The 26,735-nt window shown below is 33.7% G+C and overlaps 1 protein-coding gene across 2 annotated transcripts in view; it reads left to right on the top strand.

Annotated features, from left to right (window-relative positions):
- The window catches only part of Gdap2 (ganglioside induced differentiation associated protein 2), a 63,595-nt gene extending 42,541 nt beyond the window's left edge, over positions 1–21,054 (top strand). For both annotated transcript variants that reach the window (XM_005334928.5, XM_013362688.4), the window contains 6 exons: positions 2,553–2,629; positions 3,334–3,410; positions 6,050–6,189; positions 7,810–7,864; positions 16,663–16,806; positions 20,594–21,054. In XM_005334928.5, coding sequence (XP_005334985.2) covers positions 2,553–2,629; positions 3,334–3,410; positions 6,050–6,189; positions 7,810–7,864; positions 16,663–16,806; positions 20,594–20,641 — 541 coding nt within the window. In that variant the 3' untranslated portion in view covers positions 20,642–21,054. The remainder of the gene's footprint in view (positions 1–2,552; positions 2,630–3,333; positions 3,411–6,049; positions 6,190–7,809; positions 7,865–16,662; positions 16,807–20,593) is intronic.
- Positions 21,055–26,735: the final 5,681 nt, after the last annotated feature.

Here is a 26,735-nt window from a genome sequence, read left to right as displayed (position 1 = left end):
TTTTCCATAAACACAGCTTTTTTCATGATAAAGTTTTCATTACATAATAGGTTTTTTATTGTTGTTAATACTGTAGAGACAAGTAAGATATATTCCTATCTTATGGGAATATATTAGAATGGAAGCAGACATTGTAAAAAGTAAGTAACTCTTGTATTGACAAGCAGAGGAATTTGGGGAATACAAAAAAGGAAGTAGTTATTTCTGCAAAGCTATGAGAGACAGGCCTGTACTCCTTACCCCACCTCCCACCACCCCTGGTTTTTTTCTCAGCATACATATTTGATTGATAGAGTCTAGACTTCTGTTGGGTTGCTTGTCTCATTCTGTCTTATTACACAATTAATTGTCTTTGTAATATGTGTCTCATATATTCGTAATTAAATTCTCTGAAGCCAAGAGTCTTTTTTCATCTCAAGCCTCAAAAATAATTGCATAAGAGTCATGTCTGTTATTTCATTCAGCAAAGATTGAGTCCCTTCTTGTATCCATGAGTTCCACATTTTCAGGTTCAAACAACCACAGATAGAAAATGTTCAAGGAAAAAAAGTTAAAATAACAATACAACAATAAAAAGTAATACAATAAAAAGTATACAATATAATAAAAAGTAATACAAATAAAAATACAGTACAGCAACTACGTACATAGCATTTACATTGTATTATAAGTAATTTAGAGATAATTTAAAGTATACAAGAGGTTATTTATAGGATATATGCACATACTACACCACGTTATACGAGGGTCTTTAGCATCCACCACATTCAACTGTTGAAGTAGGCCCTTGATACCCAAGAATGATTATATACTTTGAACTAGGACCTTTGGTGCCCATAAGATATTTAATAAATGTAGATATATTTTTCTCTTTAGGCTTATGGTGATGATTTAATCATAAACCAACCAGAAAATGGTAGAATTATTCTTTAAAAAAAAAAAAACCTCTATGCTTTTATTCTCTCCCACTCATGTTTTTTGATATCATGATTAACATGTTTTGATATTGTGTATCCCTTAACAGATTAATGTAGCTGCTAGTAATTTTGTTCTTTAACCTTTATATTAAAGATATAAGACATTATATTAAGCAAAATAAGCCAGGCAAAGAAAGACACATACCACATGATCTCACTTATATGTCAATCTAAAAACGTTGTACCCATAAAAGCAGAGAGTAAAAGAGTAGTTACCAGGGGCTGAGGGTGGGGAGTGGAGCTGGGGAGAAATGTTGATCAAAAGTTACAAAATTTCTCTGAGGCAAGAAGAATGAGTTCAAGAGATCTATTGTACTATAGAGTGACTATTACTAAGAGTCATGCATTATATACTTGAAAATTATTGAGAGTATAATTTTATGTGTTCTCGTCACGCACAAAAAAAAGAATAACAAGTATGTGAGGCAGTAGATATGCTACTGAAGAAGGCAGTCAGTAGAACTAATGCAATACTAAGTGTGTTTTTCAAAAATAATATAAAACTAGCAGGCATATTTACTTATTGATTATAATCTATATGTAATAGTCTCCCTGTTAACGATCCATAATTGTGTGATTGTAATTTATAGCTGAAAGGTGTATCACATAAGCAACATTTTTTCAGATGAGGAAATTAAGATCTGTGTTTAGTAACACTGCACTAAAGCAATAGGATTCAAATTAAGGTCTCCTCTCTCCCAGTTGAGCTCTTTTTGTTTGTTATTGGATATTGCCATCTGTGACCCAGACATTTCAAAATTGTTTTGATACATTTTGGTACCTTGAAAGCTACAGTTTGGAGGGGGCGGGGAACTGAGCTTTCTAGAAATCTAGAGACCCAAATTCAACTTCAAATTTAACTGTACCATGAACTGGCCACAATTCTAAGACTGACTTGACCATTAATCTTTTGCAAGTCTTCTCCCTCTGAGACCTTTACTGTTTCTTCTAGCTTTAAAATCCTCCAGGCCAAAACCAAATGTGATCCATATGATCTTGTATCAGTACAATTAGTTTGATTAACCAATCATTAAATAAGTCTTGACTTTCCTACACAAAACTACCTGGCTCTCTTGTGGTCCCACATTACATGTGTAGCACTTGCCTGTTTTTCTCAAAAGTGAACTCCTCAGGGCAGGGATCCTATTATCTCTTAACTATAATATTCTCAGTACCTCTTATAGAGTAGACACTCATAAATCTTTATTGAATGAGTGAACATCAGTTTTAGGGATCTGGCATTGTTTTAGGCTTTCTCTATTTGAATTTTTGTAGTAAAGGAAAATAATAGTATTTTTAAACAGTGTTAGTTCAGGTTCTTGATAGCTTAGCCATTTATCCGTGTAGTCTTTATTTGATCATAAGGATTCTTTCAGTTGTATAGTCTGAACACCTTGTTTTCTCTCTAACTCATGATTAACATACAGTTCTGCATGATACAATGGCCTCTTTAACTCCTTCCTTATTTTAATAAAATATTAATTTGGGGGATGGGGAAATATACTAAAAACTGGTCCCATTTGCAAATCAATTTGCAAAAATTTATTTTAATCATTTTCTCTTTTATTTGTATAGTTATAATCGCTGGTTATGTCAAGCAAGATCTGAGGATCTGTCTGATATTGCTTCTTTGAAAGCCTTATACCAAACAGGTAAGCGTAATTACTTATATGATGACTTATTCTTTTCATGAATTAGGAATCCTACCCAGCATGCTATTTGAGAGTTTATTTTTCTCTATTTCTTTAGTGCTAATGCAGATAGTCTATGGCCTTTATCAAGATCTTAAAAATAATGTACCAACCTATAACATTTTCAACTTATGGTCCTATATTGCCAACTTTATTTCTTCCTTTTGTCCTTTTTCTTTAAAAAAATGCTTTTATAAGTATCTTATACATACTTGCTATTACCAAATTCAGACCTTACATAAATATATAATAACAACAGCAAAAGCTTCCAGATTTCATTTTTTTCTTAATTATTTCTTTTTCTGACAGTACTCATTAATTTTCAGATTTGATCACTATTTAGTTTTTCCTAGATCACTGATGTTTTTAAAGTAGCTTGAACAAAATGTTATTTATAAAAATATCATAGGCTATCCCTGATTTTAAATCTTTAAGAGGTCTTATCTTAAAAGTCAGTGCAGTGATCAAAACCACATAAAGCTAAAGAAGGAAAGAAAGAGAAAAAATTTTGTTTTGTTTACAGTAAGAGAAATCTAAAGATGAAATTTGAGAAACTCAGATTTCTTGGTTGTCATTCTTTTAAATATGTGTGGAATATTTTTTATGTAGTCAAAGCTAGGACAATAAAGAAGTTTCTGGGTGCTGATTACATTGTCTATTTCTAGGTGTGGATAACTGTGGTCGTACAGTGATGGTGGTAGTTGGAAGAAACATTCCTGTAACATTGATAGATATGGACAAGGTAAGCTGAAAAAGAGGTTCTCTTTCATAAATAGTGTTGATTTTTAAAAGAAGTAGGATATGAATTGGGAATCAAGGCTAAAAACATGGTGAAGCTGAACTGTGTATCAGGGAAGCAGCCCTGGTTCTGTGAGTGAGCTATATTAAAGTACTGGAAAGCTGAAATATGATCTCCAAAAGCATGACTGCTCTTGTTTTGGATATAACTGGCAAGTGTTTGGTTGGACCATTCTGTATTGTAAAGGTAAAATCAAATTTAGATTCTTTTGAAAAAAGAAAATTAATACTTGGCTGTCTAAAAGAGAATAAAACAAAAATATAGTTTACCCAAGGTAGCATAATTTCATAATCCCTCATTGGAGGTCAAGGAACAGAAACAGATGATTCCTAAAAGAAAAAATAGCTAACAACTGATAAGATACTTAAACTGATTAGTAGTCCAAAAGAAGTGAGTCAAAATATCTTTTGTCCTTTTCAAAGTTAGCCAGAACTTGTAAATAATAATGTCATTAAAGATGAATCAAAACATAAAAGTGATCACACCTATTGACCCAGTGATTCCATTTATGAGAAATTGTACTAGGAAAATAATCCAAAGTACGGAAGTAAGTGTAAGCCCTAAAATTGCCGGAAGTGGAATATTCAGGTAAAGTATGATTAAATGTATGAGATAAATATATAGATTTTCTTAGAACATCAGTTTTATTAGAAACTACAAAGGAGAAAAATAACTTTAACTGATCAGTAAGTATTAACCACATAAAAATTATATACCTAAAAATACAAAATTATATATAATTGTAAAATAAAATTCACTTTTGCAAAAGCTAATAAGTATTTCAGCTAAGCCCTCAAATTCTTCATCACTGGTGTTTGAAGGGAGAAAAAAATGTGGAAGTATTGAACCTGGAATATTATTCAAAGGTCCATTTATAGCAAAAAGTTATAAATTTGAATGTAAATTATAATTAATTATCTAATGGATTATTGTGACACATTCAGAAATGGAATATTCTATGACCCTTAAACTGAATGATCATAGAGGGGAGTACAATAGAGAAAGGTTTACAACATAATATCAGTAGGAGAGAGTGTGCAGTAAATTGTATCTAAACTGATATTAATTGAGTTTTTGTTTTTGTTTCTTGGGTTTTTTTTAAGCATTAAGGTAAAAACTGGAAGTAAATATCTCAAAATGGATTTTGCTGGGAGAGAATTTATCTTATAGATTTTTTCATCGTACCTTTTTCTAATGACAAAAAAAGCTAAAGATGGGGAATTAGAAAGCAAAGAGGGGTATCCTAATAGTGCTGGTTTGGGAGTAAAAAGTGGACAGAAAGAATACAAAGAGGAAGTCTAGTAAGAGGAGAAGTAGAACTTTAAAAATATATACACACACAGAGAAAAGGCCCAACTGTTGAAAACTACATTATTTAATTTCTATTTACAACTATTTGTTTCATGTACTTATTAAAGAGTATGACACACATTCTTGAAAATAATGTGACTAATACCAATTAAAATTTAAATCCCTCTGTTTGATTTTGGTGTGTACTTGCATGGTAGCCTGGATATTATATAAATATCATATAAATAATAAGATACATTGTGAGGTCCAAACCAGGCAACAACTAGAAAGATACTGTATTTTCTTAATGCCCATCTCTGTCAGCTCTGATAGCAATTGGATCCTATTCCATTTTAAAGCCAAGGTCTCATCTGAGGAGGAATTGGAAACCAGCCTGTTCTATGGTAATCCTTTTAGTTGTTACCTCTTAGCTTCCTCCTTATAATTGTTTACAGTTAAACCACTGTGTCATACCAGCCCTGCTCATATTGGATCTCTGTTTTTGTTTTTAGTGTTTTCTTACATTTCTTGTAGTGGAATACTTTTCTCTTTTCAAACTGCGTCAAACAAAATTTTAGTCTTTTTGAGCACTAGAAATGCTACCCAACCTCTTGCTACCTACCATCGAAACTTGTTCCAATTTCCTCATTTAGATCAGCATTAAAAATGCTAAGAAATTAGCCCTTAAAGTGAGTCACATAAAGCACTAATTATATTCTTTTATAGTAATCCTTTGGTTACATCAAAGCCATGAGTCTATATCTGAGTAGAGACTACAAGGACTTTGATCAAATCCAGGCAGAAAGTTCAAGAATTGTTAAAAGTCTAGAAATTCTACTTCTAAAGATTCTGATATCTTTATTCAAAAGAGAAGAAACCTGGTAGTTGACTCAAAAATTCTTTCCAGGGGTTGTGGTTGTGGCTCAGTGGTAGAGTGCTTGCCTAGCACATGTGAGGCACTGTGTCCATCTACAGCTAAAAGAGAATTAAAAAAATAAAAATAAATTTTTTTCAACATATGGAAAGTTATTTCACAAAACATAGACTGTTTATTCTCTTCTATCATTTAGAATAAAACAGAAAGGGATTGTACCATAGCTTTTGTAAGAATTACTAAATTCTGGGATGATTCACTTTCCTGAAGATATTTTTAAAGAAAATTGATGCTCATCACCCTGGCCTGTTCATCTGCAATGACTGGGGCATAGATTAGTCTTTGGGTTTTTCTCTCTCTCGGCCTCTGTAAATAAACTACTGTGCAAAATGATCATTACTCCTCCTTTTTCTTCCAGGCTCTCTTATATTTCATCCATGTAATGGATCACATTGCTGTGAAAGAATATGTGCTAGTATATTTTCACACACTGACCAGCGAATACAATCACCTGGACTCTGACTTCCTGAAGAAACTCTACGATGTTGTTGATGTCAAGTTAGTTATTTTTGTAAATTATAAAGGGAGATGTAGTTTCTTTATTTTCTAGTTTGAAGCAATAGCAAACATTCTAATGTATTCTAAGAAAGGGTATTTCATATGAAATATTTTTATCATAAATTAGTATTTTAGTTATAGGCCCTCTTTAACAGATTTATTTTGCATTAATTGATTAAATGAATTAAATAAATTAATTAGATTTATATGTATTATTTTCCCACTTTTAAATACCTTAAAGAGGATTGGGGCCATCTTTGTGTAAGTAATAAAAACTTACTGTTTATTTTTATGGTATATCATACTTACCAATATAACCTATGTAAACATTATTTGCTTTGATCTAATGATCCATGAGATTGTTAGGAGAAATGCTTTCTGCATTTGAAAGATAGGAGATATTGACATTCTGAAAGGTGAAGTGTGTTGTCCAAGGACTCACAATAGTAAATGCAGAGTTTGGACTTAACTACCTACTAACATGGAGCTGGAAAATTTATTTATGTTAAACCATATTACCCATGAAATGACAATTGAAAATTTAATGGAAAATATATATCACCCCTCTACAGCAAGATCAAATGTAATGTTTTAAACTTTTCTCATTAATGTATTTCCAAATAAAAATGGCACTTTATGCTCCTAGTAACTATTTTGTTATTTTTAGCATCACAGTGTCTTCATAGATTACATTTTACAACTAGGGTACAAAGAAGGAAAACTACCATAAATTTATAGCTGTTTTGCTCCTCCCATTAAATCTCAGATTAATTAACAAGATTAATGTTTTCATTATCTAATAAATACAGTCTTAACTTCTCTGAATGTGAGGGGTGTGTGTGTGTGCATATATGTATATAAATGGAAACTTAATGCTGCTCTTTTTGTCCTTCTGCCACTAACCAGCTCTTTAACTTGGAATAGGCCTCAGCTATGAAAGGAACAGTTTATACTATTTCTCTGAAGTTCTTACCAATAGCCTCATGTGACTCAATAATAATTGTTGAACTGTTGGGAAAAAAATCTCACGCACACCTTTTAGAAAAGCTAGATGAAATAGTGGATAAGTATGATTCTGGAGCAGTATGGCCTGAGCTTATTTTCTGGCTTTACTGGATGGCTGCATGACTTTAAGAGGGTTAAAACAGGCAATAATAGTCTCACAGAATTATTACCAGTATTAAGAAAGAAAGCCAATATACTATATGTGGGATATCGTAAACTCCGTTGAAATATGACCATGGAAACTTCTAGTTTCTAATTTTTGCTGTAATTTTAAGTGGTTTGAATGTTATTTAATTCTTATATCTGATTCCAAGTGATTCTATCACTATATAAAAACAACACATGATAAATGTGTTAAATAAGTTTATTTAATTTTGTGTTACCTTTAGGTGGTAGGGTCTCTCTCACAGCCCACAGAAACTTAGTGTTTTCTGTAAAACAGACATTTTAAGTGATGAAATATTCTCAAAATTTCACCTAAAATTCAATACACAGAGTTGCTTCTAAAATATTTTTAACCTCCCTGAATATATTTATATATATGAGTTAATTTCTGTAATAGTGACTAGCTTTAGGAATGACTTATTGACCCTTTTGTTTGTTTGTTTTGGTTAGATACAAGAGGAATTTGAAGGCTGTTTATTTTGTTCATCCAACATTTCGTTCAAAGGTATGATATTTTTCTTTTTGGGCTAACTCCTAAATGCACTGCATGCTCTGAATATTAAGGTAAAAGTTTCAGCATTTTAATTATTGCTGTCACCATTGTAACTGCTAATTGTTTGTTTGCCCTTCCTTTTTAATTGATCCCAAGTTGTGGTCCTAATGTTTTGGTTGTGTGTGATGTTTTGGTTGTGTGTGATGATATCTTTTGGAGCAACCTTTTAAGCCTTTAACTTCTCAACCTGTGCCTCTTGTTGCTCTTTGTTCATCTGGACTTTGCTCATGCTGTCAATATGGAATATACTTACTCCTCTGCTTATGGCTGACTCCTGTTTTCCTTAAGATCTTGGTTCAATAGTTATTGTCTACACAGAGCCTTCCCTGATTAATCCTATAGGTAATAAATACTCCTGCATCATATCCCTTAAAGTCCCATAGTCTTCTATCATTGTTATGCTTTTGTTCTGACTATTTAATTCTCTGCCTTATGTTAGCTAGAATATAGCTGTCTTGCTCACAGTTTTATTCCTAGTATCTGATCTGACGCCTTAACTTCATCAAGACATTTAGTCCCTTGGTCCTTTCACTTTTTCTGAAAATGCCATCCTTCTTGCTTTTTATTCTTCCCTATCTATCCTAAAACACCTTGCATCACTTCAGACTCTGTTATCAATGCCTAAACTAACCTTTGACCTCTTACTCTTTTGTCACACCTGCCCATGAAACCTCAGCTTGACCTAATCCATTGCTTTGCTTTCTTCACTTCTCCGCCTGAATTGAAGAACACTGGTGGAGAAATCACACAGCATGAGGAGTTGCAGTCTTGCCAGACTCAGAGTTGCTTTCACTGGTAGAGGTATTTTGATGTTTCACTGGACAGTGTCCCAGAGTGACCTGCTAATCTCCTCAAGTCCCGTCCTACCAGCTTTTCCGTATTCCCAACAGGTAGCTTTGCCTCATTCTCAATCAAGAAATTGAAACCATCATAGATAACTTTCTGCCTTCTTCCTCCCAATTCAAACTCACCTGCCATCTGTTTCTATCATTGCCTCCCTTTTCCCTTTCATTAAAAAAAAAAAAAAAAAAAAAAAGTGCTCCTTCTTAACAATGGATACTGCCTCTACCTGTGCTCTGGCTCCCATAGTAATAACTGTAGCTGGTTTTTTTGAGCACTTACTATCTGCCAATTCTTTCCATGCATTATCTTATTTAAGCCGTACAATGTTTCTAGGAAATAAGAGAGTGGTAGAATTGCCATTTTACACAAAAGGGAATTAATATTTATATTACGAGATTCCCACAAGGTGACCAACAATGAGTAGTAGCAAATACTGGCTGAATTTGAATCTAGGCATTTTAATCTAAGAGCATACACTCTTTTGTTGTTGTTGTTGTTGTTGTTGTACTCAATCACTGAGCCAAATCCCCAGCCCTATATTGTATTTTTATTAGAGACAGGGTCGTGCTGAGTTGCTTAACGCCTCACTGTTGCTGAGGCTGGCTTTGAACTTCCTATCCCACTGCCTCAGCATCCCAGAACCGCTGGGATTACAGGCTGTGCCACCGTGCCCAGCCTCTGCACTCTTAACTACAGAGTGTTTGTTTCCATTTCTTTGGGAATATCTCTTCAGCAATTAACGTCTTTTTCCTCTTTCACTCTGCCAGATCTAAATCACCAACTCTTAAACATGCCACAGCATCTGTTAGTCTGTTCCCCTTGACAGCCAGAACTTGTTAGTTAATCTATGGTTTATAGTCACCATCTCCATTTTTCATACACTTTAAATTACTCTGATCTGTTCTGATCCCATGTGCCAGCTAAAGCTGTTCACACAAAAATCACTGATAATCAGTGTTACTACATCCAGTAAATGCTTTTCTGTCTTTCTGTTACCTGCTTTCCCTACAGCCTTCAATGGTTGATCACTTCTGTAAAACATTTTATCTTGGCTTCTTTGAAACTTACCTTACCTGGTTCTCCCTGCTTCTAGCTGCTCCTTCTCAGTAACTTTTGTGGACCTTCTTTCTCTACTCATCCTTTGAACGCTAGTGTTCCCAAGTCCTCTGCCCTCACCTTTCATTCTGTATCTTTTTTTCATCTCTGTGTTTTCAGAAACCCTTCAAATTATATGCAATCCCCAATTACATGTTGAGGAATCCTAATGTTTAGAAACATGGTTTGAGATGACCTGAGTTCTAATCCTTGCTCTACCAACCACCAGTTTATCATCTTAGCCACATAGTGTAATCTTTCTGTGTTTTACTTTCATCCTCTCTGAAATGGAGTTAATAATAGCGTCATAGGTCATTGGGAAAATGAAGTGAGTTAGTACATGTAAAATGCTTTGAACATTACTTAGCATATCATGGTCCCTCAATAAAGTTAGCTGTTATCATCATTTCTAGGCTCTAGATCTGTGCATTGAACTGCTCGTTAGCTGCCTTCATCTAAGCCTTCATGTAGGTATCACATGAGGGACCATGATATGCTAAGTAATGTTCAAAGTAGCAATTTTTTAAGTCCCTAAGCATCTTATCGAGTCACTGTCTCAAAATAAAAAAGGATTGAGGATTTTTCTCAGTAGTTAAGTGCCCCTAAATTCAATCCTCAGCACACAAATAAAATGTATATATTAGCAACTGATGATCAAATTGAAATTTAAAAAACATATCATTTATATGAGGATAAAATATTAAGTAAGTACATAGAAATAAATTTGACAATGTAAAAGACTTACATTCTGTATAGTTTTATATGCTATAGAACACCAATGGAGAAACTGCAGACCTAAATAAATGAAAACCTATACTGTATTTGTGAATCGGAAAACTTAATATTATTATTTCTTGATAAATATATAAATCTAGTTCCAATCCCAACCAAAATTTAAGTCAGTATATTGGTAGAAATTGACCAATTAACTCTGAAATTCATGGGAAAAGGCTAGGAATTTAAGGTAGTCAACCATTTGGAAAAGAAACACAAAGAGAACTAACACCACCTGCTTTGAAAGCTTATTCTGAAGCTACAGTACATGAGATGGTGATATAATGGCACAAAAATAGACAAATCAATGGAACAGAATAAAGAAAGACCTAACTGTAAAAATTTAAACTTTAAATTGCAGAAGAAATTATAGAAGGAAAATCTTTGTGACCTTGAGTTAGGCAAATATTTCTTACATATAATACCAAAAACATAATCCATTTAAAAAAAAAAAAAAGAACTGGGTGTTTGCCCTCTAATAGACACTGTTCGGAGAATAAAAAAGACAAGTTGCAGCCTAAGAGAAAAATCAGCGTACACCATATACCTAATAAGGATTGTATCTAAGACATAAAGAAGTCTCACAACCAGTAATTAGGAAGACAATGTGGAGAAAAAGGAACACATTCATTGTTGGTAAGGCTGTAAATTTGTGCTAACACTATGGAAATCAATATGGAGGTTCCTCAAAAATCTAGGAATGGAACCACTATACGACCCAACTGTATTACTCCTTGGTATTTATCCTAAAGAATTAAAGCCATTATACTAGAGTAATACATGCATACCCATGTTTATAACAGCATAATTTACAATAGTCAAACTATGGATTCAGGCTAGGTGTCTATCAACAGATTAACTGGTAATTTGCAGGAAAATGGGTAGAACTTGAAAATATTATGTTAAGTGAGAGCTTGGAAGGTCAAGAGTATTATGTTCTCTCTCATTTGTGGAAGCTAGAGAAGAAAAAAAAGGTAGGGAGTGGCTCATGAAAATCAAAGGGAGATCACAGTAGAATAGAGGAAAGAGAGAAGGGGAAGTAAAGGGGAAATACTGGGGAATGATTGGCCAAATTGTATTGTTATATTGCGTGCATGTATGAATATATAACAGCAAATCCCACCATTATTTACAACTATACTGCCCCAATAAAAATATAGAAAAAACTAAACTTAAAATACAAATAATTAGGAAAAAACTCAGTTTAAAAATAGGCAAAGATTGTATAAATACTTCACCAAATAGGATATTCATATAAGCACATAAGCACATGTTCAACCTAATTAGTCATTAAGAAATACAAATTAAACTCCATTGAGGTATCATTACACTCCTATTATTACACTCTCACAGTGCTGATCAAAATTTAAAATGCTATAGGTACTTTGGCAAACAACTTGGAAGTCTGTTTAAAGAACTAAAACATCGTCTACTATGTGATACAGCCATCCTACTTCTAGGCATTTACCCAAGCCAAGTGAAAACATTCATATAAGAACCGACTATACACAAGTACTTAACAACATCTTCATCTGTGATAGTGAAAACTATAACAACTCAAATGCCCTTCACTGGGAGAATTGATAACCAAAGTCTGGTATATCTATACACTAGAATAGTACTCAGCAATAAAAACCACAAACTTGATATGTACAACTACATAGAATCTCAGAAATGTGCTTAGTAAAAGAAGCCAGACCAAAATGGAGTACATACTGTATAGTTCTATATATTTGGGAATGATGGATATGTTCATTTTATTAGTCATAATAATGGTTTCGTGGAAGTGGGGGGTTGTATGTGTTTGTCAAAACTTAAATTGTACATTTTAAATATATGCAGTTATATCTCAGTAAAACTACAATAAAATGCCACTACACTGCCACCAGAATGGCTAAAATTAAGGATTGACAATACCAAACATTACCAGTGTCTTGGAGCAGCTGGAATTCCCTATATCACAAGTGGAAGTGAGAAATTTGTGCAACCACTGCGCAGAAAACTATGGCAGTTTCTTATGAACAAATCATATACCCAGTCTATCCCCTGGCAATTTCAGTGCTAGGTACATGCCCAGGTGAAATACAAACCTATACACACAAAAAACTTCTACAGCAGTGTTTATAGCAGCTTTTTTATAATACCCAAAGTCTAGAAACAACTTTAGTGTTTGTCAATAGGATCATGAATAATTAAACTCTGGTATATTCTTGTAATGGAAAATTACTTAGCAATAAAAAAACATTTACTACTGATAACACACAACAGTATGGATGATGAATCTTATATCTTATATAAACTTAAAGAAATGTTACATAAAAGACAAGCTGTGTGATTGCATTTATGCTTGAGGTTCTAAAGCAGACAAAACTAATCTGTGGTAGAAAAAAAAAATCATGGATTTACTTCTGGGATATGGAGAATGAAGAAAAGGGCCATGCTGGAACTTTCAGGGGTGAGGACAATGTTTTTGACCTTAATAGGAGTTTTGTTTATAGTCTTGTATATCTGCTTGACAGCAAAAGTACACTTTTCATTTCATTGACTGAAAATTTATAGCAAAGAAACTTAACAATATTAAACTATAATTAAAGACATAAGTACTGTATTTGGGGAAAGTTTGCTGATATCTGCAGTTTATACTTGGAAATATAGCAGAAAAATAAGATGAATTGATAGATGGATATAGGGATAGATAAATAATTTTGGGAAATGGAGAAAATAAGAGATTAAGACCATTGTGTAATAAGACCCACCATTATTTTATAGTAAATCAAAGCTAGAAATGGAGTGTTTGCAATTAGGAGATGAAATTAATAGATAATAAAACCATCAAATCACACAATTATGATTTCCATATAGTTCAGATCTTTTCTAGGCCACTCCACCCTAAGAGGTATTAAATTGACAGCTTGTATAAATCACTTCTCTTTTTCTTCTTTGTAGTTTACTAATAGAATTTAAACCCACCATTGATTCTGGCCCTAGCAGATTATCTGAGGACACACATGTGTACTGTCTTTTCATAGCTTATATTGATTGTTTTGTGATCCTACATTTTTGGTTTTGCATTTTTGAATAGTTGAGTGAAAGAATACGTAGAACTCACAAAATATATCAATAATCCTTTCCCAAATTTTAAATTTTCTTGACTTTTAAAGTAGTAGATACTAAGTAGTGAAAGTACTTAAATTAATGTCTGTTAGTTTACATTATAAACATACTGAAAATTTAAAGTCAAGCTATATAAAACTCAAAAACTAAAAAAAAAAAAAAAAAAAAAAAAGGTAAAGACAATGCTATTGGGTCTCCCTGAAAACTTTTAACTGACTTTCCACTTATATTTTTGAGAAATTTTCTCCTACCAATACCTGGAATATGTAAAAGATGTAATGGGAGAAAATGTCAGGGAGAATTGTTCCTCTTTCAAAAACTGTATTCCTAAGAGCAGTGTCTGTTCTTCCCCAACCCAATCTCTCTCTCTCTTCCATCACCACCACCCCACCATATCAGTATAACGTTGTTGTTGTTGTTTAAATATGTAAGAGTCCTCTTAAAGAATTGTATTACTTGAGGGAGACTTTAAAAATCACTATGTGGAACTTCTTCATTTTATAGATGGAGAAACTATGCCCAGACTAAAGTGTAATTTACTCTTGTTGTAAAATGAAGGAACATTATAGCATTCCTAAATAGTAAGGCCAGAGACTCCTATAAATCTATTCTTTGATTCAAAAAACACTAAATTCCTTTAATGTTGTGTATTAGCTATTACGAGTGTATAGGAATATGACATTGAATAAGGCAGTCCCCATATTGGGAAGCTTACAATCTATTTAGAGATTAGCTAATACAATACACAGTGTTCATTATGAGACAGTAATATGAGTAAAAACAGCTTTGTCAGGACACTTAGAATGAAGATTTCTTGCCAGCTTTGGATAGAGGGTGGTCAAAGAAAGCTTCCTCAGGGAGACAAATTTTGTTATGAATTCTCAAGGACAATTAGCCAGGCAAAGAATTGAAGGAAAAAGTATCAAAAACTAAATGGAAAGCATGTAAAAATATCCCAAGGTAAGAAACCGTGACACAGAAATTCCCTGCATAGCTTCTTAGCTCCATATTTTAGATCTTTTCCAAGTAGCAGAGCTATTTGCATATAATAGGTATTCACATGTTTCCTTTGGACCATTCATCACATGTAGCAAGCTTTGCCTTAGGTAGTTAAGATTAGATTGTTAGTTATTAATGATCTACTGCTCTATTAGAATCTTAGCTCTCTTTAAAGGAAAAGACATATGAGTTATCCTGTCACATACAACCCCAGGTCAGTTCTTAGCACACACCTGTGAATATTTATCTCCTTGCACAACAGTACCTCCTAACACATCCTTGAGGTTTCTTCCCTCTTCTACCCCTATGATCTTTGATTTTCTTGCTCTTTCTAGAATCTCAAAACTTGCCATAGTGTCTTCTGTGATGAATTATGGAGCTCCTAATCTGGAATTTTCAACTCATCTAATCTGAAAAAAAATTATAGCAATAAAGTATATAATAGATGTGTTAAAACAAACTGATTTTGGCATGTTATTCAGTGACTTGTTAAACTCACTTGGTTCTGGTGAAGCCAAATACTTCAATTAGCACCTGCCCATTGCCTCCCTTCAAATAAAATAGGTAAAATGGGAGGGGAGAGAGTACAGAGGATACTGCTGGTATTTGAAGCCCTTTATCAATCATTGATGGTATATCTGATGTAGAAAAGTGACCCAGGCCATAGACACCACTGTAAAATAGACCTTATCTTCATTCATTCTTTAACAAATACTTGTGAACTCATGGCTCTTTCTGTACCTTATAAAATTATCCTTCTAGTATCGTCTGCTAGGTACCAGGGAGATTGTAGAAATGATTATAGCCGAGGGAAAATCTCTTTGGATTGGTAAGGGAGAAATAATGGTAGGATGAGATTTGTACTTATTCGGAAGTTCGAATAGGATTCTGATAGCAATAACTAGGTTTAGTGTTTTCTCTGTTATTCTATGCCTCTTCTTACAAGTAAGTATGAAGACATATGTCATGTCAGGGGCCTGGGATATGTAAAAGCTTTGGGAACAACCACTGAAGAATATGATAGAGTACCAAAAAGAAATGAACCAAATGATTGGCATCCGTGGTAAGCACCCAAAGTGACATATATTTTTAATGTACCCAGTTTTTACCTATTCACGGTATGTTTTTCCAGTACCCTGAAAGTTCATATGCATGTTACCAACTTCTTAATAAAATGGGGCTAGCAACTATATCACCTACCTCATAGTACTGTTGTGTAACCTGTTAGTAAATGTGAGCTAATTTATGATTGCTGATTTAAATAGGTAACCAAGAGTAGGTGTTAAGTTCTAGCTATCATGTACCTTATCCTTGCTAGCAGAAGTCTCCCCCCACACCCCCACTTTATTTTTCCTTTTTGGGGAGCATATGTAGACTTATATATTGTACAGTGAAATGAACAAAGTGGCTCTGCTTCTCCAGGTGATTCACTTTGATTTACTTCAAGAAAGAGACCACATGTCAAGTGTCAACCAAAAATATATTTGTCCTAAAATTTTGGCAAAAGTTTCCTTTTCAGTCTCATTTGGAGATATAAAAGGGGTTTGTGAGATTTGGAGATATTAACCATTTTCAGAGTACCAGAGCACCAGTGATTGCAAAAAATGCAGTGGATTTGACAGCCACCCACAGAAGAAGCATACTACACACACAGGAGTGTATATATATATAATGAAACAAAAAGTTATGGAAATAAAACTTATCCTTACTTCAGTCCATAGTAATTGTTATTCTACTTTCTTCTGTTTCTAGTGTTGTTCATAATCTTTTAAAGTGATTGCATATCACACTGATGAATTACAAACTGCACTTTGGAAAATGCCAGTTACTAGAAGATTTTGAAATTTAGTTTTTATCTAGTATAAATTTTCAAAATCATGTTTTATGGCTGTTAGCTTAAAATATTTTTCTCTTCTGTTAATCAGGTATCAACATGGTTTTTCACCACCTTTTCTGTCTCAGGACTGAAGGATAAAATCCACCATGTGGACAGCCTACACCAGCTATTTTCTGCCATATCACCGGAACAAATTGACTTTCCTCCCTTTGTCCTTGAATATGATGCCAGGGTAAGTACGTCTCAATCTCACTCTTTGTGTAGTATAGTAAATATCTATACAGCTGTTTCTGTGATCACAACATTCTACCATTAGAAGATACTGATGTAGCATAGTGTGTTTTAATAAGCTTGATAATATTACTAATATTCTTTTCCTACAATAATTTGAGGAAAAGTCTTTGTCCCAAGAGGGTTTTTTTTCAGATAAACATTTCAATGTGAGATTTTTCTGCTCTGAGTTTGAAGCACCCCTTGGTACTTTAGTACCAATTTCTACCACATTTGAGACAAGTACCTCTGCCTAATTTTCTTTAGATTGAATGACTTTTCAGCTATGTAACCAGTCAGAATTAGTTTTTGTCCACTCTCAGCAATAATATAATCAGCCTATCTTAATAGTCTTTACCCTTGCTAAAACTTTTATTTTCCTACACTTGGTGTAATGTTTTTAAGAGCATCAACCAATTATATTGCCGTTATTTATAGGTACATTTATAGATCTGTTACTCAACCACTAAAGCACTACTCTTGAATTTCACCAAAATTCTATTCCATTGTATTAATTCACAAGATCATCTCAGTAATTAAAAAAAATAAATAAATAACATGCTTGGCCAGAAGCTCAGCAAGCTCATCGTTTAACTATTGCTGATGTCTTTATACATGAACCAAAGAATGTATTTAATAGTTATATTAAGTTTGAAATGAATTATTCTCCCCTAATTATTGTGTAACGTGCATATAGTCAAATAAAAATCCTGTAACACATTTTCTATCCAACATTTCTCTCACTTCAGCTGTGATTTCTGTTCCCCGTATGTGAAGAGCAGAGTGTTTAATATGTTCTAATAGCTAATAAAATTTCATGTTTGGCTGTTGCAAAGAGAGGATTTGTAATTGGAACAGCTGGATCATAAATACAAAGATTGTTGAATATATGGTAGGGAAAAAAACTATCACTTTTTATTTACTGCAGATTGTTGGAGTAAAAAGTGGTCTTATTGTTATGCTTTGAACTGCACTCAGTGTTCTTAATCACAATAAATATGAAAGCACCAAAGAACATTTTAATACCAACAAGTTGGAATGACAATTCAAAGCTAGTGTCTGTATTTATAATTTATTTTCTGGGGTAAAAATATATAAGTTGAGTAATTGGTTAGAAAACCTTAAGGACTGTTTATTTAAGGCCTAAGCATTTTCTTTATTCTTAAGGGTCTGTAAAGTAAGTTTTTATTAAATATTAGTTAAAACTTCACCACACTCAGATTTGGTGTTTTTCTGGTTTGTTTTGGATGTTTGTTTAGCTTTCTTGTTATTTTTTGGTATATGTAATACAGATATAATATAATTAATTAAAATTAAATATAATAACCTCCAAACTATTAATTGACTTATTAGGTCATATGTATATTGAAGCCAGAGAGATGCATAAAATGGGGAAGAAGCCAAACAGGGTATCAGGAGATGATGAGGAAAGGGCAGGCAGATCACTAGATCCTGGAACTTTACACATTATGTTGCAGGTCTTGGCTTAGTCAGTGGATAGTGTTCTGCAAAGAAAAACTGCTGTTGCATTCCTGTTTAGAAAGCTAATTACAGAAACAGCAGAGAGAATGAATCGAGAGGGAGATAGGCAAGGAGATTTGAGTCTATTAGTGAAGCCAGAGGAAAAATAAAACTAAAGACAGTAATAGTGACTGTGGTAAGATGCATTTGATACTGAAGCCACTTCAGAAGAGGAACTAGTCAGTAACTTTATAAATATAGTCAGAGGAGATTCAAATATATTAGAAATATTTAGAAATAGACACTAGGAAATAAAATCTGCAAGATTTGGTAAGTAAGTAGTCACTACAGATGAAGCAGAAAGTAAATGCTTTAGGAGACTTGATGTGTGGTGCTGCCATTATCCCAGAGAATCAATATGAAGGAATAGCATTGGGAGACTGGGTGGAAGGGACAGGCAGTATGTTATTCTATAACACATTAGGTTTGATGTGCTCTGTGGGACATAGAGATGAGATACCAGAATGTGGTTGGATGTTGACTTAAGGAAACATGTTCCTTTAGTGCATGGGAAGAATTAAAAATAGAAGAAAAGAAACAAGTATGGAGTCAATTTATTTTATTACCGTGTTCCATTGTGCCTTGCACATAGTAGGTTTATTGTTGGGTGAAGTGGTGAAGTCATGGTGGATGTAGGTTTAGAAAAATCCCTTGTCTGAGATTTTTATGACTTTGAAGAGTGACATAAATTATATAGGATTGAAAGAAACCTTTCAAGGTATTTAAAAGATAATTTTTATCTAGGTAAAAATGATACTGAAGCCACTTCAGAAAAGGGGGCTAGTCAGTAATTTTATAAATACAGTCAGAGAGTATACAATCTTACCTGGCAACAATTTTTTAAAAATTTCTATGATTATTTCCAGAAATAGAAAAAATATTTGATTGTTTCACAGTCCCTTGTGAGATCAATGTGAGTCCTAATTTGTGGCCTTACATATAAAGTTGACCTTCTTAATTTATGGCAGTTCAACATGGATATGAGAAACCTAAGGAATTATGGGGGTAGAATAGAATAGAGAACTTTTAAAGTCAATCAGTAAACCATTTCTTTTCAGATGAACTTCAGAAAAGATTTCTCTCTTCAGGGAAAGTTTCTTTGTCATAGCTTCCATGTATATTGAAGAATCAGGATTGGCTACTGACAGATCCTGATAGGAAGTGCTAAAATGAAAAAAGTTTTATTTCAAGTTTCTAGATATGTAGCTAGTCCTAGGGTGTTTCTATGTAAGCCGTTTTTTTTAAATATCTTGTTTTCCTGGTTATAGCACCAGTGTCAACTCCTATTCCATAATTATAATGTAATTATAATGTAAATATACTATGAAGCAATCTATTTTCATTTTACTTCTCATTGTTCATTTCTAATTATTGTTATACATTAATGCCAAACATTTTGTTTATGTTTTATTGAAAATAAGTTCATTGTCAAAGAAATACTTTTCTTAAAAATAAGAAACTTTCTTAAAAATGAGAAAACTTAAGTCTCATTAAATCTCATCTAGGATCCTCCTACCATAAAATTAACTTGTCTTGGCTCTTATTAAGATAAAATCAGCCAAAGTATGGGCCAAACATTTTCTCCTTACTCTGATTTGTTGCTTTCTACATTTTGACATTAAAGTTCTGGCATTTAATTTTCCATTTTGGGCTGGAAATAAATTCCCTTATAACTATAATTGTTATAAGCTTTGCCACTTGGGTATGTCATGAAGAAGACTCACTTCTGCCCAGAGTTATAGTTATTACATTCCTCAGAGATAATTTTGTTGTTGTTTCATAACTGTATTAAGATTTGGCACACAGTGAGACAACACATTCTAACAGAAAAGAATCTGCATGTTATATTCAAGTAGATTTGGGTTTAGATCCAGGCTTTGCTGGATACTGGTAGGTGTGATCATTTTCCTCTTGTGTGAAATGAGGATATTGCCTACTGCATGGAATTATATGGGGATTTAAAATGATAGTGAAAAACCATGTCTCGCATACGGAATATTCAATAAGTGGCATTGTCAAACCATCTTATCATTTTATTGCTTCTATTTATTTTACATGAACTCTACTCACTGCCCTGAAACTACTCTAACAGCTGAGGGCTGCTCAGTGCCAGACATGTACTAGACATTTTACACACCCTACCTTGTTGACTATACATTCCTTTCTTTCACATTTCCACTGAAATTGGTCTTGTTATTTATTGTTCTTGTCTGTTTTTCTTTCCACAGGAAAATGGGCCTTACTACACATCTTACCCCCCATCACCAGATTTGTGACCTGCCATCTTCTAGTGCTTCTTGATTCCAAGGATGCCACTTCTTCCACAAATCACTACCTATTAAAGTGATGTTCATTTTTGCTGTACAGATCCAGAGAGCCTTTTGTCCCCACCTCTCTGGTATTTTTTTATTGACTATATTTTCTGGCACATAAGCAATCTAAAAATGGTAGGCCATTCTGAACTGCACACATTTTAAATTTGTATATTTGTATCAAATGGAAATGTTCATTTTTAGAGTGTTGATAATAGGAATTGGGGAGCAACCTTTGAGTATCTTCAGTTTCCTGAAGGACACCGGATTCTCCATTGCATAATCCACCAACAATGTTCATGTCTTCTCTTAAACATTGCACGCTTCCTTTGTGTATTTAAATATTTCTTGAAATATATATAACCAATGTATGCTGACTGGATGCATTGTCTGCTTTAGATCCTGCTGATAATACCATTATATTTTATACATATAACCTAGTTGTAAGAAAATTATCTGGGACCAAAAATGTAGAAATATTTCTGCTGAAAAACATAAACACCATTAGCAAAATGTAGGACTTGCAAATTGACTACATAAGTTGAGACTAGGATTTAAGATCATACAATTTAGTAAGATTGCCACTGTTTTAACAGTGTAGGGAAACAAGAAGACTATATCTTCAGTCTTTTTCTGACAATCGAGGATAATTTGATCTTATTCAAAAGGAGTGCACCTGCTAGCAGTCTTACGAGCATATCCCACGACTTCATCATTCATCCCTCAGGAGCATGCTGTCTTCCAGAGTCATGAGGATTTTGTTTGGCTCCGTGTCTCTTGAGTTGTGTATGTGGACAATGGAGGAAGTACGTTGCAGTAAAAAACTGTCCCGGAACCTAGTCATTGGCTTTTTTACAGACTTCTTTTGCCACTCAAACTTTATTTGTGCCTTAACTTATTAGTAAAAGGATATGCTACCTCCCTCACCTAGGTATGAAAAAGGTAGTATTTAGAAAGAACTTGGAGACTTTGGATGAAAAATGTCTGAGGGAGTTTGTGTGATGGGGTGCCTTCAGCTAGTTTTTAAATGGGAATAAATATACTTGAGCGAATGCTACAAGGCACTCTTGTCTTCATCACCTTTGGAATGATATTTTTTTCATGGGGGGCAAGAACAGTTAGTGCAGCCCTGATGACCACCTTCCTGCTTTTTCCAGAATTTCCTCTGGCCTTCTCCTTCCCCAGTGCTGCACTTTAATTGGAGACATCTGTTAGCCATTGTAAGGATTTCTTCTTGAATTAAGGTCAAACCATTTTCATTTCCATCCGGGTGTCTTCATACTCCTTTTGATTCCTACACCCACCCACCTCATCTCCCTCACCCCATCATGTATGTATATTTGCAGTTCAGAGAAGACAAAGTAGAACCCATCTGTTCTAATGTGTTCAGAATCAGTGCTTCTAAACATTCCATTCCCCTGTGCCCAAACTTACTTCAGTGGAGATAACAGAAACACACTTCATTATGATACGAAAATCCCCTATATTTGTGTTATCCAATCCTGTGTTTTCCCATGTAAACAACAAGGGGCTTCACATTTCTTGGATAAACATTCTTTTGCGTGTACTGGACACATTTGCTTTGTGTCAGACATCAAATCTACTTGTTCCTCATATATACTTTATGTTAAGGACTTCTTAGAATGTTCCCTAGGTCATTAGCTCCAAAACGGCAGTCAGAATTCTGATGTTAAGCTTCCTCTCCAACAGTATTCTTTTAAACTCTTGAGCCTTAAAATCTGGAACTCTTACTTTATATTCCATAGTCAACTATTGGATATATCTGAAGTATCCTTTTCACTGGAAGCAGCTATAAAAAATGCCAACTTTTCTTTCTTAAAACTGTACTTAGCTACCTCAACTGGCCTAGATGATTGTTGCTATAAATAGTACAGATGGCAGCTAATTTGCCATTTGAAAGGAAGCAAATTTATATATACAATTTCTTGTAGGCAGTAATTCTGAAAGAACTTTCCTTTGCTTTATTTATACCAGTGTATTAGTGTTTAGCGACGCAAGATTCTCTGCTGAGATTCTAGTGTAGTTGATATATTAAGCTATAAAGGGACTACATGTATCAACAGTATTTCATAATTTAATGATTATGACTAAAGAAACATAAGGGCCACCTCTTCTCAGTGGAATTATGGTCTCATGGGACCAAGTTCATTCTTTTATAGTTGTCGAAAGTGTTATAACACTTATATATAATGAAATTGTTTCCTAGAGGGTAAACACAGTGACCTTGATACTGAAATGATTAACATTTTGTGTGTGTGTGTATGCTTTTCTCAAAAAGTTGGATAGCCTGGACAACACATGTCATTTTCAAGGACATCTTCAAGAAAAAAGGGGTGACTGAGTGGAGATGACCACTAGCATCTGAGGTTAATCCAAACTACCACCAAAAGCTTAGTTTAATTATGCTTTGGTCATGCCAAAAGCTAGTTGAATTGCTGAAGACACAACTAACAAAATACTAATTTATTAATTATAAGGCATAATACAATTTTTGAAACAAGTATATTTCTTGCTTCAGTATATATTTGAGTTCTTAAGTCACCCACATCCAAATTTCTGGATCTGAAAATGATCTCTTGAGCATAGTCCTTATCAGACTCTTATGGGCAAGTGATTCTGATTTTAAAGATTTTCTTTCCTTTAATATATAACTTATTTTGTTGATACTTTATTACATTTCCTTTTTCAAAGGAATCCATAGTGTTTTGAGAGTAATCAACAGGTATTTATAGAGTATTTTTGGTGGAAAAAGTGGATATAGAGTCTCTCTTTTTTTTTTTTTTTTTTTTAATGGTGCTGGGGATCAAACCCAGAGCTTCAAGCATGACAGACAAGTGTTGTGTGTTTTACCACTGAGTTATTCCCCCCTCTGCATATAGATTTTTTAAATCAAATTTCAGAAGTCTTAAAGGAATAAGATGGGTGTGTATATATATATATATATATATATATATATATATATATATATATATATAGTCACTCTAGTATAAAAACATGGACTGTTTCTTCCCCTTTTTTTTTTCATTTGCTTAGATATTGTTTAATGAATTTGAACTATAGGTAACAGTTTAGTCTTTACCTTGCAACAGTTAATAGAAGAGTAATAAAATAGTATTCAGCATAATGTAAAAATCACATAGTGTTCCCTAATACATTGTCTGTGTTTATATGTTTACAGAATAGAAATTGCTTAATATATGAATAGAAATTACAATTTGAAATACAGGATATAGAAGAAGAGTATAGTTCTAGGAACAGTGGATTAATTATATTAAAGACGTAAAGCACTATAAGATAACCTCTAAATGCCTCTAAAATTGAAGTGGGTCAGGTAAGCTTCCTATTGGAATTCTCTTAATTTTTCATCATTATAACCAATAGGTAATAGAGTGTTTTAGTTGCACGCATTAATGCAGCCTCATAGCTTATGACTAACTCTTGGTTTGTGATTACCTGAGATCTCCTTCAGGAGAAAAGAGATCCTACTTTGTCTTTGTCACTTTGGGTGAATACCATAAACTGGGTGGCTTAAACAACAGACATGTACTTGGAGGTTAGGAAATCTTAGGGTCAGAGTACCATTCAATTTAGCTCCCAAAGAGGGCCCTCTTCCTGGTTTGCAGATAGTCTCCTTCCTGTACCTTTATGTGGCAGAGAAAGAGATCATCACTTGCCTATCTCTTCTTTTAAAGATACTAATTCCATTTATGAGGGCTTTGCCCCATGACATACCAAAGGCCCTACTTCCAGATCCATCACTGGGAATTAGAGCTTCAACAGATGAATGGGACAATGGAGCAGGGCACAAATATTCAGGCCACACCACACCTAGAGTCTGGATCATATTATAAACCCAGAGGTGATAAAGATCATTTAGTAGGCCTGAACATAGATATTTACATATGCACACACATACATATACATGAGCTGCTTTTCTTTACAGTCTTTCTTTGAATATGACATCTGTAGTCAATATGTGAAGATATAGAGCAATAAATAAAACAGTTCAAGCTTTGATTCTTACCAAACTAACTCCTAAACATTATCCAGATTAGTTTAGACATTAGTGGCTCTCATGAAAAATGTTTTCTACATTAGCAAGACTAGCATCTTTGAATCTTTTAAGTCCAACTTGTTTTAAATGTATAGGGCCACTGGATTCAGGAACAAAATCATAGTATTCTCTAGGTGAATTTCACTAACAAAATCATAACTGCTGAATATGATACAATATTTTGTCAAACAAACTAATATTTTGTATACACAATCACACTTTTTATAATATATTTTGTTAATGTAAGCACATAGTTATAAGCTGAGCCACGACTCTGTTAGACCAGATATCATGTACTAAAACATTTAAGAGCTTAACATATATAAATTATTTGAATTGCTGTTGGATAAAGGAAACCTAAATATGTCTTAATTGTCAGGATCCTAAAATTTGTTTATTCAAAATCCAGAAAGCTTTTATGAATACTTTGTATTTTAAAAGAAATTTTGTCTAAATAGATTTGAAATTAGATCCCTTTCAAAGAGAGCTCCACTGTGTGCAAATAAAGCCTATAAAGAGCCAATAGTGGAGCTGGGGATGTGGCTCAAGCGGTAGCGTGCTCGCCTGGCACGTGTGCGGCCCGGGTTCGATCCTCAGCACTACATACAAACAAAGATGTTGTGCCCGCCGAAAACTAAAAAATAAAAAAGATTAAAAAAAAAAAAAGAGCCAATAGTGAAACCAGGGAAGGACATTCTGTTTTGACTATTTACACTAGGCCTTTCTCTAATCACCAAAGTTAACCTAAAGAGTTGTACAGAACACACTGAATTTTATTGTCAACATTCTCCATAGAAATCTACACTAGTGCTCCTCAAAACTTCAATGTGCAGATATTAAGTCAGCTTAGGGGGTTTGTTAAATTGCAGATTCTCGGTTTCTAACAAGCTCTCAGGTAAAATTGATACTCCTCAGCCCACATTTAGAGTAAAAGCCTTTAACTTCCATATTATTTTCCCCATTTCAGAGAAAGGAGACAGAACTATCATTTTAATACCTTCTGTAGGCCAGGCACTTTCACACTCATTTCTTTGAGTACTCCTGCAAGTCCTGAGAGTGAAGTAGTAATGGAAGTAAGTGACCTGCTGAAGACTATGTGTACAAGAAATGCAGCGTAGAGCAGTATTTCTCAATCTTGGATAATGTAATCCCCTTTTAATAAAAGGGAAAATCTCTTAACTCCTCAGTTTTCATTTGTTGTATCTATTATCTTAATTATGTGTATTAACTTAAGTAGGTATAAACTAGGCATAAATGCACAAGTATAAAACCAAAACAAGTTTGCAGATTATAAATAGGCAAAACTATAAAAACTAGTCAAATTTAAGAGTGTTCATTAAATGTGATGGATGGTTTTGTTTTGCCACATCACTCCTAAAATGGTTATAGCACTGAATACTACAGTACCAGTTCACTTGAGCATTCATGTCCTGCCATGTGTTGTGAGTAACTTGGTTGTCTCCCTTTTCTCTCTTTAAAACTACTTCATGTGTTCAGCACATAGTAATGTTATTTGGTCTTCTTCTAGAAGGAGTGCATCATTTCCCTATTATGTCAGGCAATGTTCTCCATATGCTTTTACAAGTAACGCAGAACTACGCTTTCTTTAATGTGGAAATAAATACAAATGCAAGCCTAGGCACTGAAATATTTTGGCAATATTTGGTTTTAAGACAATTATCCAGATAATTCAGGACATGAATATTGATTATTTTAAGTGTTTCATCAACATGAAAAATATATAATTCTCAGAGTCAAATCAGGGTACTCCACCCGCAACATGCACACAAACACACTCTACAAGGATTTTTAATAGCTTTCACTTTAAGAAGCAATAACTTAGTGGTTAGTAGCTTTGGTGCTTTGATTTCTCACATGCCCAAGTTCAGAATTTTGGCATGTTTCTCAACCTCTCTGAACCTCAGCATTTTCATGTATTAAACAGGGGTGGTAATACTTACTGAGTGATTAGGAGAAATAAAT

This window comes from Ictidomys tridecemlineatus, chromosome 11, assembly GCF_052094955.1.
Source record: "Ictidomys tridecemlineatus isolate mIctTri1 chromosome 11, mIctTri1.hap1, whole genome shotgun sequence".
NCBI classification, from domain to species: domain Eukaryota; kingdom Metazoa; phylum Chordata; class Mammalia; order Rodentia; family Sciuridae; genus Ictidomys; species Ictidomys tridecemlineatus.
Note: the sequence above shows the minus strand (reverse complement) of the source record. Positions and strands in the feature narration are given on the sequence as shown.